Here is a 15,652-nt window from a genome sequence, read left to right on the forward strand (position 1 = left end):
CCGCTCTCTCCACTGTAACAATGGTTGGCTTTGGCCTGTCCCTCGCCGTCTCTTCAATTGTTCCCAGCGCTGCTCCTTCTGGGCTGGATCTGGTCCAGCGACTGCGGCGGCTTAGTTTACGCCTCGGGCTCCCTTTGGCCGAGCGGGGGCTTGAGAGGCGAGAGTCGATCGATGTTTTCCCCGTCAGGTTATCTTCTGGGCTTGCCAGCCTACTGCTGTGGGTGGATGACCAGATATCATCTTGCTCGCTTGAATCGTCCGACTCGATGACCTGGAACGAGCTATGCTGCTGTGAAGGAGAATCGGAAACCACAACGGTGGAATCTGGTGAAGTCTTGGGATCATTAGATCGCAATTTTCTTATGAGCCCCTTTGTCGTTGCGAGCCCTCTTGGTTTCCGCAGCACCGTGGCATCCTTGCCCGAGGCACCGGTGGCCGGACTCTTTCCCTTGTGCAGAGATCGAAGGCTTTCGCTTGGGGACCAGTCAAGCACGACAGAACCTTGCGAGCCTTCCAACAATCAGCCGCGTGTACAAGATACCCGACCTGGCAAAGCAGATATTCAAGGGCTGGACTTACCAGTGTCATTTCTTCCCTTGACCCCAATCACCTTGCGAAGTTTCTCAGCCCACTGCCTCGAATGTTTCCGATGAAGCTTCAGGATGTCAGATCCTGCAAGACCCTCCCCTCCGTTGAATGGGAGCTGGAAAGGAACGGTGCGGGATTCATTTTGCCCACTCGATGTTGGATCCGGTAATTGATTGTTGCGTCTGACACTGTGATGCTGAGGCAGCATCCTGGTTTGGTGTTTACGCGAAGAGGAGATGCGACGGCCGCAGGGTTCGGGAGCTGAGTCGAAAGGAGGGATGATTGTGAAAATAGAGATGATAAGTTGCTTTCTAGACTGTTGTAAGTGATTAATGAATGAATGACAAGCGTTGTAAGTATGGTGTTGTAGAGACAAGACGAAGACGAGTCCGAAAGAGGTGGAGGAGAACAAATGGCAGATGATGGAATCACTTACGGGAGGAAGTGATGTTGTGGATGGCGTGCTCCTTCCAGATTTACACAAACACTCTGCTGCCTTTTTAAGGAAGGAACAACACATTCAGTACCTATCAGCAGCTGCAATCATCGGGAAGGTACCTGTAGGTATGATATCAGGTGCTGTGCCCTCCAGACTGTTCGCGATAAGGCAAGGTACGTACTACTAGTAGTACTACCTACCTAGGTACCTAGTAGTATGCGAAGAGTCGAGCAGCACAATATGGCTCCTCTTATACAAGGTGAAGAAGCCGTATAGATTTCATCGCCGCCGCATTCACGTCGTGGATTGACGTGTACCATCAATGCTCTGGGGCGGGTGTTAAGAGAAAATTCAGTCTTTGAAAGTGGAAACACCCTTTTGATTCCATGCTATAGACGTCTAAGTCGTCATCCCACACACTTGACCACCTCCCTTTTCATCAACAGTTGCGACTTTTTACATATGACAAGAGTATGCTCAGCCCGAACAGTCCCGATTCCTCGCCTTTGCCAATCCCAAATGCCCATTATGACATGTCAGATCCGAATATCGTACGGCACCGCATGCCCTAGTGCAGGCTTGCTTTACAACAGGCTCCTCGTGGAAACGTTGCGGCGCGTAAAAGGAAACATAACAAGAAGGAGAAGAAGAAACAATACGAACCATGCCCGACTTCCCACGTGGTTAATGCGGACAAAGAATTAATACACGCAACCGTGGAAAGTCATTCAACGCCAGTCCCAAGTTTAACAAGACATGCCCCGCGCTTTATTTGATCTCGAGCAACTTAACATCGAAGGTCAAGGTGCTGTTGGCGGGGATGCCAGGCAGGCTCTTGGAGCCGTAGGCCAGGTGGGCGGGAATCGTCAGGCGGCGCTCGCCACCAATGGCCATGCCGACAATGCCAATGTCCCAGCCCTTGATGACCTGGCCCTTGCCAATCTTGAAGGAAAAGGGCTTGCCCTTCTTGTTGGCTGTGGTTCAAATCACGTTAGCCTCTGCGCCGAGCAAAGTGGCCACGGTGAGTGGGTGAACTTACCATCAAACTGCTGTCCATTCTGGAGCTTGCCAATGTATCGGACGCCAACAGTGTCGCCGTTCTTGACAGTGCGGCCCTTGCCGATGGTGCGGTCATCAATCGTGACGCCCTGGACGTTCCTGACTCCGAGAGATGGCTTGGCCGCCTTCTTGGCGTCCTTAGCTGAGCCGGTAGGACCCTGCTCCAAGTTCTTGGCGAACTGAACCTTCTTGGCATCCTTCTTGGTCTCCTCCTTCTCCTCAGCGGCCACAGCCTCGCCCTTGTTGTTCTTGAGCTTCTTTTGCTGCTTCTTGGAAAGCTTGGAGTCAGCAGACTTAGCCATGAGGTCATCGAGGCCCTCGGCCTCGGCAGCGGAGCGCTTGTTCTTGCCCTTCTTGTTGTCGGTGGCAACCAGCTGGGGAGCCTCGTCCTCGTCGGTCTCGATCTCGGTGACGCGGGGGTCCGCGATATCATCGAGGTCGTCGCTCTCCTCCTCGCTGTCATCCTCGCCCATGGCATACTCCAGCTCATCGGGGGACAGGTCATAGTCATCCTCGCCATCCTCGTCATCCTCCTCCTCGTCATCCATGATGTAGTTGCCGGTCAGGTAAACAGTGTGTGTTCCTGAGACAACAAAGAAGACCTTCTCGCCCTGGTTGACGGTGATGTCGAGAGGCTGCTGGTAGTTCTGGAGTGGGTGTCAGTAAAAACATTGATCAGATGAGTCTTGGTCTGCGAGGAAAGATTGCTTACGCGCTCAGTGTCGAGAGTGCAGAGAACAAAGTTCTCAAGATCGCCCTCCTCCTCATCGTCATAGTCGTCCTCGTCATCCTCATCGTCCTCGTCCTCGTCAACTTCCTGCTCAACGGCCTTGCCCTTGCCCTTGCCCTTGGCGCTCTCCTTCTTGCCCTTCTTGGACTTGACGCCGTTGGTCTCGGCATCCTCCATATCCTCATCCTCGGAGCCCTCGCCGTTGGTGGCCTCGAGAAGTTGCTTGAGAGCAGCAGCCTGCTTCTGCTTCTTAGCCTTGGCAGGGTCGCTGGGGCCACCATTGGCCTCGTCATCCTCGTCGTCAGAGTTGCCGAGAAGGGCCTGGATGTACGAGTCGCTCAGGTCATTCTCATCATCGTCGGCGTCCAGGCCAGGGAAGGCGCGCTTGACGAGGCGCAGAGTTGAGCGAGGGACCTGGTTGGGCTTAGAGTCATCAAGCTCGGCCTCCTCAGTGGGATCAATAGCGGCCATGGTGATGCGGAACTGCGACGAGGGAATTCGGTGGTTAGCATCGATCCTGTGAAACTAGGCCTCGCCCATCACCGGCTGCTGGCAATCCGAGCTGGGACACTCGTAGCAGAAATGCCAGGTGATCCCGTTCGAATTCAGGCAGCATGGCTTGAGCGACGACAGATCATCGACAAGTCGGGACTATGGAAGAGTTGACATTGAAACTTACAGAGGCGGGAAAGTCCAAGTTGGCCGGGATCAGCATCTCTCCAGGCGGGACCTCGAGGCCGTAGACGGGACCAGGAACAGCAGCCATTGTAACTGGAGTATCAAATGACGATGATTGCTTGAGAAATTAGGAGATCAAGAAGAGAACGAAGTCGCGAAGAGAATGGTGTTTTGCTCGTCCGAAGTCGTTGAAGAAATCGCGTCGTGAAGAAGGGGAAAAGAAAGAGGCGAGATGAGAGAAGCTCAAGAGAAAAAAATCTTGGTCTTTTTTTTTTTTTTTTTTCTTCCTTCCGCCGTCAAGCCATCTAGCGGAGTCCCGATTCGCCGCCTTCGGCCAATAGTAATAGCTTGATAAGACACTTATCGAACGGTGGATGTCGCTGGCTAAGCAACTGACCCCGCCGAAGCGGAGCCAATGATGCACGAGGGTGGGCCTCGGCCTTTGAGCCGCCTTTCACCGCCTGCAGATTTGGAGTAGTAGAGCAAGATGCCTTTACGATAGCAAGGATAGGTATAGTAGGTATGATGAGATGGATAGATGCTTTATCGTAAATGCGCTCTAAGAAGTAATGTGTGTCAAGGCTTCACTCTGGTTTTTTGTTCTTCGCTCTCACTTACAGCACCATGCTGGAAGTATATGTGTATTGACTGCAATTGTAGGGAATTTGTAGGTATGAGAATGATAGAGGGGATAACCAGATGCCAACTATAAGTTTGAAGTACACCGCGATGTTAGGTTTGACGAAAAATCAACGCAATGGCGGAATCATGTTCCCTGATAATGAAGTATTGAACCCACAGTGTCTTGAAATCTCACTCTACAAGGTGCATCGGTGCAGCCCTTCTCCCCTATATGGATGGTGAAGCATCTCAACTCAACCACATTCATCACAAATAGTACCTACCCGATAATCCACTGCTTCCGACTCCAATCCATGGAGATAGATACACATTCCCGAACTGACAATCACATAATACATAGAAGATCAAAGGCAAATAGAATGTCCAATCCTAGGTATTCAGGAACACTTGCCACTTGATTGGCTGGAATACCACTTTTTTCCCCGTCAGTCTTCCTTTTCTCCCTACCTATTCTTTCCAATCTGACTCGCCCGCCTGTCTTAGAGGCCCCACCATTCCGTCCATCTGGAAGGATTCGTTATGCCGAGGAGCTTCGGAACGTTGCATTAGTCGCAGCGTCTAATTTAGACTACAATCGTGTGGTTTGTCTCTTACTGTCGCTCATGATGAAGAGAACAAGAAAGACCTGAATCGATGTTATAGAGGGCACTTGGTGTATAGCGCAGGTTTTAAGTACTGGTGACTGGTGTCTAGATGTCATTTGAACAGTGATACATTGTGACGCTTAGCACCTCATCTGGCACCATAGGTAGCATCTGATATCGAGCATTAATAGGTATCATAACGTCCTCTCACATGATCCAATGCCATTCATCATCGGTGGTCAGTATGTATCTATCCCAACTCCGTACCCTCTCGCTTAGGCCTATTCAGTCACTATCAAATCCGTGCAACTCTAGACAGGGTCCTTGTTCAAGATCTCATGGAAAAGAGACGCAGAAGTATGTCTCCATATCCTTCGCTGTCGTATTAATATACCCTGCTTCAATAATTAGTTGAGCCAAGAAGTATGCATCCGATAAATGATACCAAGGTTCGCTATGAGTATATGCACTCCAACAAAAAAAAGAAACGGCGCACAGCGCTCTCAAGCAATATCCTCCACAGTCACAGACTTGGCCCTCTGCCGAAGCGCCTTCTTGCTAACGGCATACTCCAAGTCAGCCGTCCAAAAGTGCGCAATCTCCGCCTGAGCGCAAGGAATCGCGCCATACAAGGGCGCCACCAGGGGCACAAGCAGGTAGTCGACAAAGTTCTTCTTCAGCGAGCGATGCGAGAAGCACATGCCGTCAGCCAGCCCGGCTTGGACCATGTCCTTCTCGCGGGTGCGGACGCAGACTCGGTGGTAACTCTCGTAAAGGAAGATGTAGACGGCCATCTCCATGAAGCCCATGGTCCGGAGAATGTTGCAGGTGGAAAAGATCCAGGCCAGGTCGTTCGGGTCTTCGCCCCCGTCAGTAATCCACGTGTATAGAGAGGACGCAACGACCAGTATCAGCATCTGGAGAGGCAGGAAATGCGCTTCAAACAAACGGTGGCCCATGTAAAAGATGTGTTCCCAATGAGGCTCCTTGAGGGTATCCCTCGTGATATCGGAAAAGACGCCGTTCTCAGTCGGCACCTCCGCGGCATCTTCCAGCTGAGACTCGGGAAAATACGCATCCAGGTTGTCTCCCCGGCATGTGCGGTGCAGGGGACGAAATGCTCTGGAGGTGTATTTCCGGTCCTTCCACATCGCAGCAGCCTTGCGCAATGCAAACCCCGAGTCCAGAGCACCCCACATGTGCCGTAGAGCCTGGCTATAGCGAGCCTTGATGTCGAGATACGCGCCGCGGATGCCGCCTTTGCCGCCGCCGGTGACGTTGGTCTGGCTCACCGGGCTGAGGATGGTGCGGCAGGTGAGGTGGCCGTTGAGAGCAAAGAAGCACTTGATGAACATGTGAAGGTCCTCGCCAATGGCATCCGAATCGCAGTCCCAGCCGCCAACGCGGTCGACAAGCACCAGCGGCAGCGAGTATACAGACGTAGGGGGGGCGATGACGGAGCCCTTGTACAGGCCAGACATGCCGGCGGCGCACCATAGGACGTCGGCAACGCGGACAAGAGCAGTGACGTTGTGGGCATTGCGGTCGAAGATGATGGGAGCAGCGTACAGAGTGGTGGCGGCGGTCTCGGGGTGATTCGTGTGCATGCTGGAGATTTGCGCAAAGTAGCGCGACGAGAGATGGCTGTCAGCTATAGGCACACAGGCAAAGTTAGCATCATACATGTAGTTGTATCCCATACATAGGACATTGGGGATAAATGGCGTAATCTTGATGAAAAGTGTCCAAATCCTGGCTCTCAGTCCCTTTGGAGGGGAGAAACTTGTAAGTCAAAAACATACCGTCGATACCCGTGACGATGACGTTCTTGCGGACCGACATGGGATACTTGGAGCTCAGCTTGCGCGCGGCCCAGGCCATGTTGCTGCCCTTGCCGGCCGCCTCGCCGGGAATGTCGCCCGGATGCAGCGTGTAGTCGATGGATCGGAACCTCTTGACAAACTGCTGGATGAGGCTCAGCGCCTTTGACTCGCCGCCCACTTCGCGTAGCTCCATGCCAAGGTAGACCTGAATTCGGTCGTATGACCTAGATTAGTATCGATCTCACTCTAAATGTGGTGCACAAACGCTGCACGTGCGATATAGTAAGGGGGAGTATCACGGTGGTTGATCTGGTTCAGGAGCTCAAAGGACATGTAGACGACTTACATCGTAGCAGCTCTGGGCCTGGGGATGAGAGGCCAAGACATCTAGAGTCTCGCGGAGTGTGTCAACCTCCTCCTTATAGTTGGGAATGACAATGGCGTGGATGATGGGGCTTTCAGGAACAGCCTTGCCGTCGACATAGAACTCGGGCAGAGAGTCGCTCAACTCCGTGTCCGTCGATGAGACGCCGTTGTAGATGCTCGAAGCGAGCGTCTCGGAGCTGGCCACGGACGACGACGAGCTGTAGCGGCGCAGACCGGCGCCCTTGTACTCCTCAATGGCTCTGCTCTGCGACCCGCGCTTTAGAGACTGCGTGATGCTCCAGATAGACCAGCATGCTCGGATGGGGAACATGGCGACCATGAAGTGTATCAGGAGGCAGTAGTAGGCGAAGACAAAGGTCCAGATGCCGGCACCGACTGTGGTAGTTTTTGACGAGTATGCCGCTCCCTCGGCGCCTGTCCCCTCGATCTTGAAGCCGTGTCGCTCAACCATCGATTCTCGGGATATCACCCAGTAGCAGAGGCCGATGAGCACCAGCATGCTCAAGCCGGTCGCGCACCGGGAACACCAAGTGAGGAACCCCATACTTTCTCAATTGGAGATCAGCCCGAGTGGGAAAGATGAGAGTAAAGGGAGGCGAGGGTTTGTAAGTGGAAGCTGGCTAGAGGAGGTCCAGCCACGAAGTGAGGCTTTCAAGCAGCAATGCTCGACCAGAAGGTGATCGTAGAAACCTGATCAAGCGACAAGACAAAAAGGAAATGCGAGAGACACAGGAGTAAAGAGGGAAAAAGAAGTTGGACATGTAAAAACATGGAGGCAGTGAAGCGAAGAAAGCGGGCCTCGGAGGTAGCTCAAGCCAGGACTAAACGCTGGTTGACACTTACAGAGCTGATCTATGGAAAAGAAGCTTGGATCTTTGGCGCAAGGAATGGGTTTCACACACGTATCGAAGCCTCTCTTGGCTTGTGTTATTATGAGCTACATGGCGGATGGGTCCTTGAGAGAGGAGTAGAAAGGGGAATGTCGTTCCCGGCCACCAGTCAGCGGTACAAGGGAGCGTCTCCTTAGGAGGTTCCCTGCGCAGTTGCAGTTCTCTTTAATCGTAAAAGTGTACATATACTGGCGTGAAGTACCGTTACGTGGTGATGACAAGGCAGCAAGATTCTGTTTCTACTCCCACGATGAGTTGCTAGCGAGTCGATAATCGCAGCACATCGAGGAAGCTAGGGGCGGCTTTGCGAACACGCGTATGCGAGCGAGGAACGGATTCGCTGACAGCTCGAGGACCCTGGACCCTCTTGGTCTGCGCTCATGATCCCAGCAATGCTTCTACTGTACTGGCCTGGAACTCTTACATCATGTGCCGAGTGATTCGCAACCTCTTTGAGACGGACATGCCGTCGTGGGGACGGCGGTGCTGGTGAGTTCATGCTGCTTAGTGTCCACTTCTGTTGCCCTCTCATCCACAGTATAGACATTTTTGTCTCATGATACAAGTCATGAGCTCGAAGAAGGAGTGCGAGATCAAGTCAACAGCTGGTCGATCGCACACAGGGGGTGGAGATGATATTCGCGGCTCTACTCCATCAAGAGTCGGATACAGTCCGCTCTCTCCTAACCAAGCGGTCAGACAAACCACAGTATCAACGACATGCAGTAGCATGCTACCATCTCGACACACACAAACTGATGCAGTGTCCAAGTACCTCCCTATCCCAACACCAACCTCAATCCCCATTTGCCCATCTCAGTCGCACATGTTGGCGATCTCGTCAGGCCCTAGGCTCCGCATTTCATCTCGGCTTGGCATTCAGTGTCCAGTTTTGAGCCCGCTCACCACTTCAGGGATCTTGATATCAGATTAACATCTGGGATAAGGTCGTAGCAGTCGCAAAGCCTTCTGAGCCAACCCAATCGCCACACGGTTCGGCATGTGAAGCCTAGTGGACGAAAGAAAACGACTTGAGATTCGGCTCTGGGGGTCTTGTGTTAGTGCTGGTCTAGCACGAGGCGTGCAGAGCTAACGTTGAACCCATGAGCTTCTTTTCTTCAACCCCTGTTGGCCGCTAAGCGATCGGCATATGGCGACGCTCCTATGAGGATCCGACTTTGACGCATGCATCTCCAGGACCCCAGAAAGGAAGAAAGGGATGTCGAACGGCCTAGCAAAGGGATGGCGAAGTGCCGCGTTACGAGCATCTTTCCACAAGTTGATACGGGTAAAACATGCATTACTAATACTAGGTAGTATGAGGTCTTTAATAGACGAAGAGAAATGGTCGAGAGGATTCATGTTATTCAACAGTACAGATTGCAGGCTGCTAGTATTCCCTCACCTTACATGTATGTTTTGACTGTTGCTGTCCAAGAACCCCTGGAGAGCACTGCCGAGGAGATACGCGTACCTTAAGCGTGTATGGGTGCACCTTGCGTGAGCTGGAGAACTACTAAGTAGGTACCTACCTAGTACCTAACAGTAGAGGCAAATACCTGACTTTGATTGACCAATGTTGAGAAGACATCCAAGGGGCTAAAGCAGCCTCTTCCGAGTCGGTATCCATGCGCCTGTATGTACACGTCTTGTACTTTACCTTTAAGAAGACTACCTGGTAGTGACATACAACAACTGACTTGAGAACCTTGAGTACAACTCCTTCTACAGCAACACAATGAATGTTACATGAAGTGCTCATCATCATGATAATACTGGAAAAAAGAGCAGTCAACTGCGCAATCTCTACTCTATCAGTATCTACTCCATATAGAAGATTGAGGGCCTGGCGCATTTTGGCCAGGAGGGGATTTCCAGGCAAGTCGTCGTCTTTTGGCTTGTGCCTTATCAAGCCTGTTTCGGTCAAGCCTAGCCGTAGCTCGCTGCCCAATCACAGCATGCGATAAGAAGCCAGAATGCCCCACCCACTTTTTTTTCCCTACCCACCTAATCTTTCGCAATCACTTTTACGGCCTCACGAGCGCAGAACCATAATACAAGGCACAGAAAATCCACGAGATCTGATACCAGGTCTCTCAGGTCGACACGATGGGGCTGCTCGCTGAATCACGAACGTAAGGCGTTGGAGCAGGATACTCAGTTGGCTCAAGCGGAAGCGCTAATCTCAAATGCAGGCGCCGGCGAATCCAAAACGACCCCAACAACACAAAATGGACCCGCGACACCACGACGTTTGGCCAGAAGATGCTGAGGTCGCAAGGCTGGGAGCCCGGCCAGTTCCTCGGAGCCAAAGACGCGGCGCACTCCGAGTTCCACACCGCTGCCAATGCGTCGTACATTCGGGTATCGCTCAAGGATGACATGAAGGGCCTCGGGTTCACCAAGTCGAAGGAGGACGAAGTCACTGGCCTCGACGTCTTCTCAGATCTGCTGAGTCGCCTCAACGGAAAGTCCGAGGCGGAAGTGGAAGAGAAGAGACAGGCCAGGCTGGAGGTCAAGATGCATCAATACGTAGAGAACAAATGGGGGCCCATGCGATTCGTGCGCGGAGGCTTGCTGGTCGGCGATGCGATGCAGGAGACTGACGAGTCGAAAGACAGCTCCGAAGAATCAGACAGCTCTTCGGCGGAGGACGAAAAGATACCCACGGTTGCTGAAGAAACGAAGAAGGAAAAGTCCAAGAAGAGAAAGGCTGCAGCTCTAAAGGATGAGGATGATATGTCAGAGGATGACGAAGAAGACGAGAAGAAGAAGAAAAAGCAGCGAAAGGAGGAGCGAAGGGCTAAGAAGTTGGCCAAGGCTGAATCAAGCCAGTCCAGCGATTCAGAAAAGGCCAAGAAGAAGGACAAGAAGAAGGACAAGAAAGAAAAGAAGAAGTCGAGGAAGGACAAGGCTCTGAATGAACAGGAGGCCAGCGAGGATGTCACAGGATCAGAGGATGTGCTGGACAACTCAGCCTCAAACAGCGGTTCCGAAAAGACAAAGCGCTCCAAGAAGGACAAGAAAGAGAAGAAGGACAAGAAGGACAAGAAGGAGAAGAAAGAGAAGAAAAGCAAGGATAAGAAGAAGCGAAAGAACGACGACGTCGGCTCTGACACGGAGATGCCCGACGCTGCCCCTCAGGCTTCATCTTCCGCAGTCTCACGTTCCGGAACGGCCACTCCAGTCACCACAGGCACATCGACACCAACCACAAGAGGCAACTTCATCACGCCCAGATCCCGGTTTATCGCGCAGAAGAAGGCTGCGTTTATGGATGCGTCAGCATTGAAACAGGTATTTTCGCACCTATCTCGTCTCTCACAAGCTTTTTTGCTAACTGGCTTGGATAGATTTTTATGGTGAAAGCGTAATGCATAGCGGCCTAAGCGCGGCGTTACTTGTGAAGATGTTTTGCGGTTTACAGTTTTCCTCGTCTGGCTCAAATGGCTTGAATCAAAAGTTCATACAGGACCTAGACGATAGAAGGTTGCTGATTTTTTGGCAAAGAAAAGGGACATATTGGCGTTGTACGAGCAGGGAATGCATTTGTTTGAGCTTTCACGATAGTACCCATTTAGTGATGTATACACTGGCAAGTCACAGCGGTCATGAGAGTCGAGCCGATATAAGCGAGAGTTGAGCATGCACAAGTGGCCAAGTTGTTGATACACGGCTCTCATCTCGCACCGTGACGATTGTCACGATATTAAGGACCTTGACTGTGACTTAAAGGCACATGTATCATGAGCTAACGCCTCTCAGCAATCTTTGACTCCATGCGATTGTATGGTGACGCTCGAAAATCTTCTTTGTACTTCAGATGCTATCAACTTCAATGTACTCGTACCTTACGGAGGCAAACCAACGGTGGTTGGATGCAAGTACCCACGTACCTCGACGTTGTCCCGCGCTAGACCAAGCTCGCTCACCGCCTACTCTTTCAAGCCCCAGATAGTCAATCCGCCGGCAGAAAACAATAATTTTCCTTCGCTCATCTCCAAACCACCAAAACTTTTGCGACGAGAATCGAACGGAATACAACACAACCCATACGACCTTCTCTTCCTCCCTCCCCCCCCCCCCCCTGCCTCTCGACCACGAACTTTCAACAGTCAGGTTGGACTACAGGATCGAGTCACGCAGTAACTCCTACTTGTTCAATAGTCATTGGGGGGAAGAAAACAGAGAAAACAAAATCGCCCAACATGTCAGGCTCATCGCCTGAATTCCTCCGCTTCACCGGCCACCGGTCCTTCGCCCGCCGCCTGACCATCGCGACCCTCACCGGCCGCCCCATCCACATCTCCAAGATCCGCAGCTCCTCGCCGACGAACCCGGGTCTCGCCCCCCACGAGGTCTCCTTCCTGCGCCTCCTCGAGGCCGTCACCAACGGCTCCTCGATGCAAATCTCCTACAGCGGCACCACCATCTCGTACCACCCGGGCCTCATCACCGGCACAATGGCCGGCCTCGGCGCCGCCACGGACGGCGACGTCATCGAGCACTCCATCCCCGTCACCTGCACCCGCGGCATCACCTACTTCCTCCTCCCGCTGTGCCTCCTCGCGCCCTTCTCAAAGGCCCACATGAACGTCCGCTTCTCCGGCCCCGGCGTCATCACCTCCGCCACCGAGGCCGGCGACGTCTCCGTCGACACCTTCCGCACCGCCATCCTCCCGCTCTTTGGCCTCTTCGGCATCCCCCCCGCCCGCATCGAGCTGCGCGTCCTGCAGCGCTCCTGCGCCGGACCCGGCGGCAAGGGCGGTGGCGGCATCGTCGAGCTGCGCTTCGCCAGCCAGGTCCGCCTGCCCAAGACGCTGCATCTGCACCGCAGCCCCGGCCGCGTCAAGAGGATACGAGGCGTGGCCTACTGCACCGGCGTTTCGGCTTCCAACAACGCCCGCATGATCCATGCCGCTCGAGAGATCCTGAACCCCTTCGTCACCGACATTCACATCGCGGCGCAGTACGACCAGGCGCCACTGGTGCCCACGGGAGACAAGGCAGGCAGCAAGAGAAGGTTGGGTATAGGCTACGGCCTGAGCCTGGTCGCAGAGTCCAACGCCGTCGGCGTGCTCTACTCCGCAGACGTCGTCGTGCTGCCGTCGGGTGGAGAGGTCCCGGAAGATATTGGAAAGAGATGCGCCTATCAACTGCTGGAGACAATCGCAAAGGGAGGCTGCGTGACCCCCGTCTCGGCAGGCACCGTGCTGACCCTAATGGCCATGGGCTCCGAAGACGTCGGCCGGTTGAGGATTGGCAGAGATATTCTCGGCACTGAGGAGATTGTTCAGCTGGCAAGAGATCTCAAGACATTTGGCGCAAGCAGCTGGGGGTTGAGGGACGTTGAGGATGATGATAGCGGCGACATTATAGTCTCTGTCAAGGGCACTGGTGTCGGCAATGTAGGAAGGAAAGTCGCTTAGACGGATTGATTGATGTACTAGGGAGGGAGGTTCTGTCCTTGTTATCCTTTTTGGCGAAATTTACAGCGGCGTAAAAGGGTCTGCGAGGTTTCGGTTGTGCTTGGAAGAGGAAAAAAAGTTGGATTGGGGCTCCATGTAATAGAGACACTATATACCGGCATATAAACACATATTTCAGCCGTTAGGAGGAGCTAATGAGCTCTGCAGAGTCGCGCCCCGGCGTCGACCCTGCATGCTCGCCATGGTGGCTCTGTAGCCGATCGATTGTAGAGACAACGCAGTCGAGCCCCCCGTGTTCATAGCAGCGTTTCTCATCGTGTGGATGATGTGATATTCGTTGAGAACAGCGTTACCGGAACTCATTATGTCGGATAAGTGCGTTCTCGGTGGCTCGTCACCAGAGTCCCCGGCAGCATATCCAGACTGCTCGTTCCGCTCTTCTGGTCCCTCCCCATCTCCCGGTCTGCCAATCTGCTGCAGCTCGATTTCGTCCGTCTCGTTGATCATCAGACCCGGCACGTGCCGAGAAACTCCGCGTTCCTCCGCGTCCAAGTCCTCTGGCGAACGAGCAGCGATGGGCTCCAGAACCATCTCGGATATAAGCGGCCGGAACGTCTTGAGAGCGACACGCAAGCTCTCCCGTTGGTTGTGCATTGTGAGCATCAGACACTGGATGAACAAGATGAATAGGTCTGCCACCAAGTAATACAGCCTATAGGCGGCAGGCATTTGGCCGATGAAGTCGATGATCATCCCCCCATGTTGGTAGCCTCGATGGTACTCGGGTCCGGTGGGCAGCGAGCCAAAGAGATGCAATGCCATGCAGAGCAGGTTAGGCACCACTATCAGGATGACGTGAAGCTGGGTAGCCGGCATCAACAGCGCAAAGGATTCGTCCTTTGGGGTGAGGTACATGTATTGGGGCGCGGCTCGTAGAAAGAATCGAAAAATGGAACATCTACAAAATGAACGTGAAAGTCACCACTGTCAGCTCATATGTTCCGTTAGGAGAGGGAAGGGGGGTTCGCTCGGTTGCCAACGCACTCCATATAGTACAAAGAGCTCAACTCAGCAAAGAAGACGAGGTCGAGCGTCTTGAGCAGGTGTGTGAGAAAGGCGAGCTTCTTAGCCAGGCCCGGATTCTGCTTCTTCTTGCTCCTCCTCCTCCTGCGCTGCCGGCCGTTGCTGGACCTCGAGCGCTGCCGCGATTCGGGACGACGACGAGGGTCCGCCTCTGCCTCCGCATCGCCGGCGCCGGCAGCCGCAGCGGCGCCAGGTGGTGAGAGCCGGTCGTGGATCCGCGCCGAGGAGGTGGACGCGGCATCATGGTTCATAGTCGCCTGTCACCGGTCCGGCTCGGCAGAGGGGCTTGCTCTGCATTGAGGCAGGCTCAGGACGGCTCGAGGCTCTTGTGCGTGATTCGCCGCAGTGGTCCGTAATGGTTTGGACAGGTCAAAAGAGAGGCAAATCAGTTGGACAGACACGGCTGGCGGGACGGCCAGGCCCATTGAGCAGCTCGCTGATGGCGTCCTGGTCTGGTATTCGCTGCTTGTTCCTGGCGGCTTTAACTGGATCCGTCCTCGTTCGTTGGTTCTGCTCCATCCAGGCATCAGGTCTCAGGATCAACACTAATTCCGTCCGAACAGCTCTCGGGGCTCTCGGTACGTACTCCACTGCGCCGGTGGGACCTTTTCCCCGCAATCCACCACCTGCACCTGCCCCGCAGGGGTCCACAGCAGCCGGTACATACATCGACAACGTCAACGACAGCAAGCAGGGCCTTGTACGAGTACTGTACCTTACTGCTGAACCTCTCTAGGTACTAAAGTAGGTAGTACATACTAGGTATGTACAGAGACTCGGGAGTCGAGCACCGCACGTCACCGTTGATGACGCTGTGGCATGAGACGCCACTGCTGAGGAAGGAAGTAGCGGAACAAGATAGTCGAGAGAAGGAAGGCGAGTCGGACCGTTGGTCCAAGATGCTTCTGAAAATAGACGATGAACACAGCAGTAGAACCAGCCTGGAGATCGAGACAGACTGATGGATGCTGACGACATTACCTGCAGCTAGAATCCTCATACTGATAGCCTATCTGTTTGTTGAAGGGAGTCTCGTAGACCCTTGAAACCCAAGGACGTCCGAGTCTGTGCATGTACCAAGACGTATGTACTGCAACCATACATACATACCTACTAGTACCTAGTATTTGTACACTCGAGGTCTCGTGCGCATTTGTCAACCACATCGAACCATTACCCAGACACGGCTTATCCAATCGCGTCATCCTCTCACCAATCCTCACCGCGGCAGCGACTGTCACTCCGGATGAAAGCTGTTGGCCCGGCTCGACACTATCAGGGCCCTGTTTAGCGCCGATCGAGACTTGTAGCCACAGGCCG

The 15,652-nt window shown here is 53.5% G+C and overlaps 7 protein-coding genes across 7 annotated transcripts in view; 2 read left to right on the plus strand and 5 right to left on the minus strand.

The window, feature by feature from the left end:
• TRIREDRAFT_45652 (uncharacterized protein) overlaps nucleotides 1-373 on the minus strand; it is a 2,532-nt gene extending 2,159 nt beyond the window's left edge. The window contains exon 1 of the mRNA XM_006962509.1: nucleotides 14-373. The gene's annotated coding sequence lies outside the window, so the exon portion shown is untranslated. The remainder of the gene's footprint in view (nucleotides 1-13) is intronic.
• A 1,422-nt stretch (nucleotides 374-1,795) lies between these two features.
• TRIREDRAFT_56434 (uncharacterized protein) lies at nucleotides 1,796-3,582 on the minus strand (the record flags this gene model as incomplete). The annotated part of the gene is made up of 5 exons (XM_006962941.1): nucleotides 1,796-2,001; nucleotides 2,067-2,733; nucleotides 2,799-2,933; nucleotides 2,970-3,341; nucleotides 3,469-3,582. The coding sequence occupies 5 exons, from the start codon at nucleotides 3,580-3,582 to the stop codon at nucleotides 1,796-1,798; spliced, it is 1,494 nt and encodes a 497-aa protein (XP_006963003.1).
• A 217-nt stretch (nucleotides 3,583-3,799) lies between these two features.
• TRIREDRAFT_104533 (uncharacterized protein) lies at nucleotides 3,800-4,740 on the minus strand (the record flags this gene model as incomplete). Its single annotated transcript, XM_006962942.1, has 4 exons — nucleotides 3,800-3,955; nucleotides 4,113-4,200; nucleotides 4,400-4,454; nucleotides 4,731-4,740. 4 exons carry the CDS (start codon nucleotides 4,738-4,740, stop codon nucleotides 3,800-3,802), a joined length of 309 nt encoding a protein of 102 aa, XP_006963004.1.
• Nucleotides 4,741-5,223: 483 nt separating this feature from the next.
• Nucleotides 5,224-7,474, minus strand: TRIREDRAFT_56259 (uncharacterized protein; the record flags this gene model as incomplete). Its single annotated transcript, XM_006962943.1, has 3 exons — nucleotides 5,224-6,371; nucleotides 6,523-6,748; nucleotides 6,890-7,474. The coding sequence occupies 3 exons, from the start codon at nucleotides 7,472-7,474 to the stop codon at nucleotides 5,224-5,226; spliced, it is 1,959 nt and encodes a 652-aa protein (XP_006963005.1).
• A 2,455-nt stretch (nucleotides 7,475-9,929) lies between these two features.
• TRIREDRAFT_104535 (uncharacterized protein) lies at nucleotides 9,930-11,194 on the plus strand (the record flags this gene model as incomplete). Its single annotated transcript, XM_006962719.1, has 4 exons — nucleotides 9,930-9,955; nucleotides 10,016-10,717; nucleotides 10,808-11,117; nucleotides 11,174-11,194. 4 exons carry the CDS (start codon nucleotides 9,930-9,932, stop codon nucleotides 11,192-11,194), a joined length of 1,059 nt encoding a protein of 352 aa, XP_006962781.1.
• An 834-nt stretch (nucleotides 11,195-12,028) lies between these two features.
• Nucleotides 12,029-13,249, plus strand: TRIREDRAFT_2716 (uncharacterized protein; the record flags this gene model as incomplete). The annotated part of the gene is made up of 1 exon (XM_006962440.1): nucleotides 12,029-13,249. One exon carries the CDS (start codon nucleotides 12,029-12,031, stop codon nucleotides 13,247-13,249), a length of 1,221 nt encoding a protein of 406 aa, XP_006962502.1.
• Nucleotides 13,250-13,423: 174 nt separating this feature from the next.
• Nucleotides 13,424-14,583, minus strand: TRIREDRAFT_56942 (uncharacterized protein; the record flags this gene model as incomplete). Its single annotated transcript, XM_006962944.1, has 2 exons — nucleotides 13,424-14,207; nucleotides 14,294-14,583. 2 exons carry the CDS (start codon nucleotides 14,581-14,583, stop codon nucleotides 13,424-13,426), a joined length of 1,074 nt encoding a protein of 357 aa, XP_006963006.1.
• Nucleotides 14,584-15,652: the final 1,069 nt, after the last annotated feature.

The sequence above is a fragment of the Trichoderma reesei genome (genome assembly GCF_000167675.1).
Source record: "Trichoderma reesei QM6a unplaced genomic scaffold TRIREscaffold_3, whole genome shotgun sequence".
Classification (NCBI taxonomy): Eukaryota; Fungi; Ascomycota; class Sordariomycetes; order Hypocreales; family Hypocreaceae; genus Trichoderma; species Trichoderma reesei.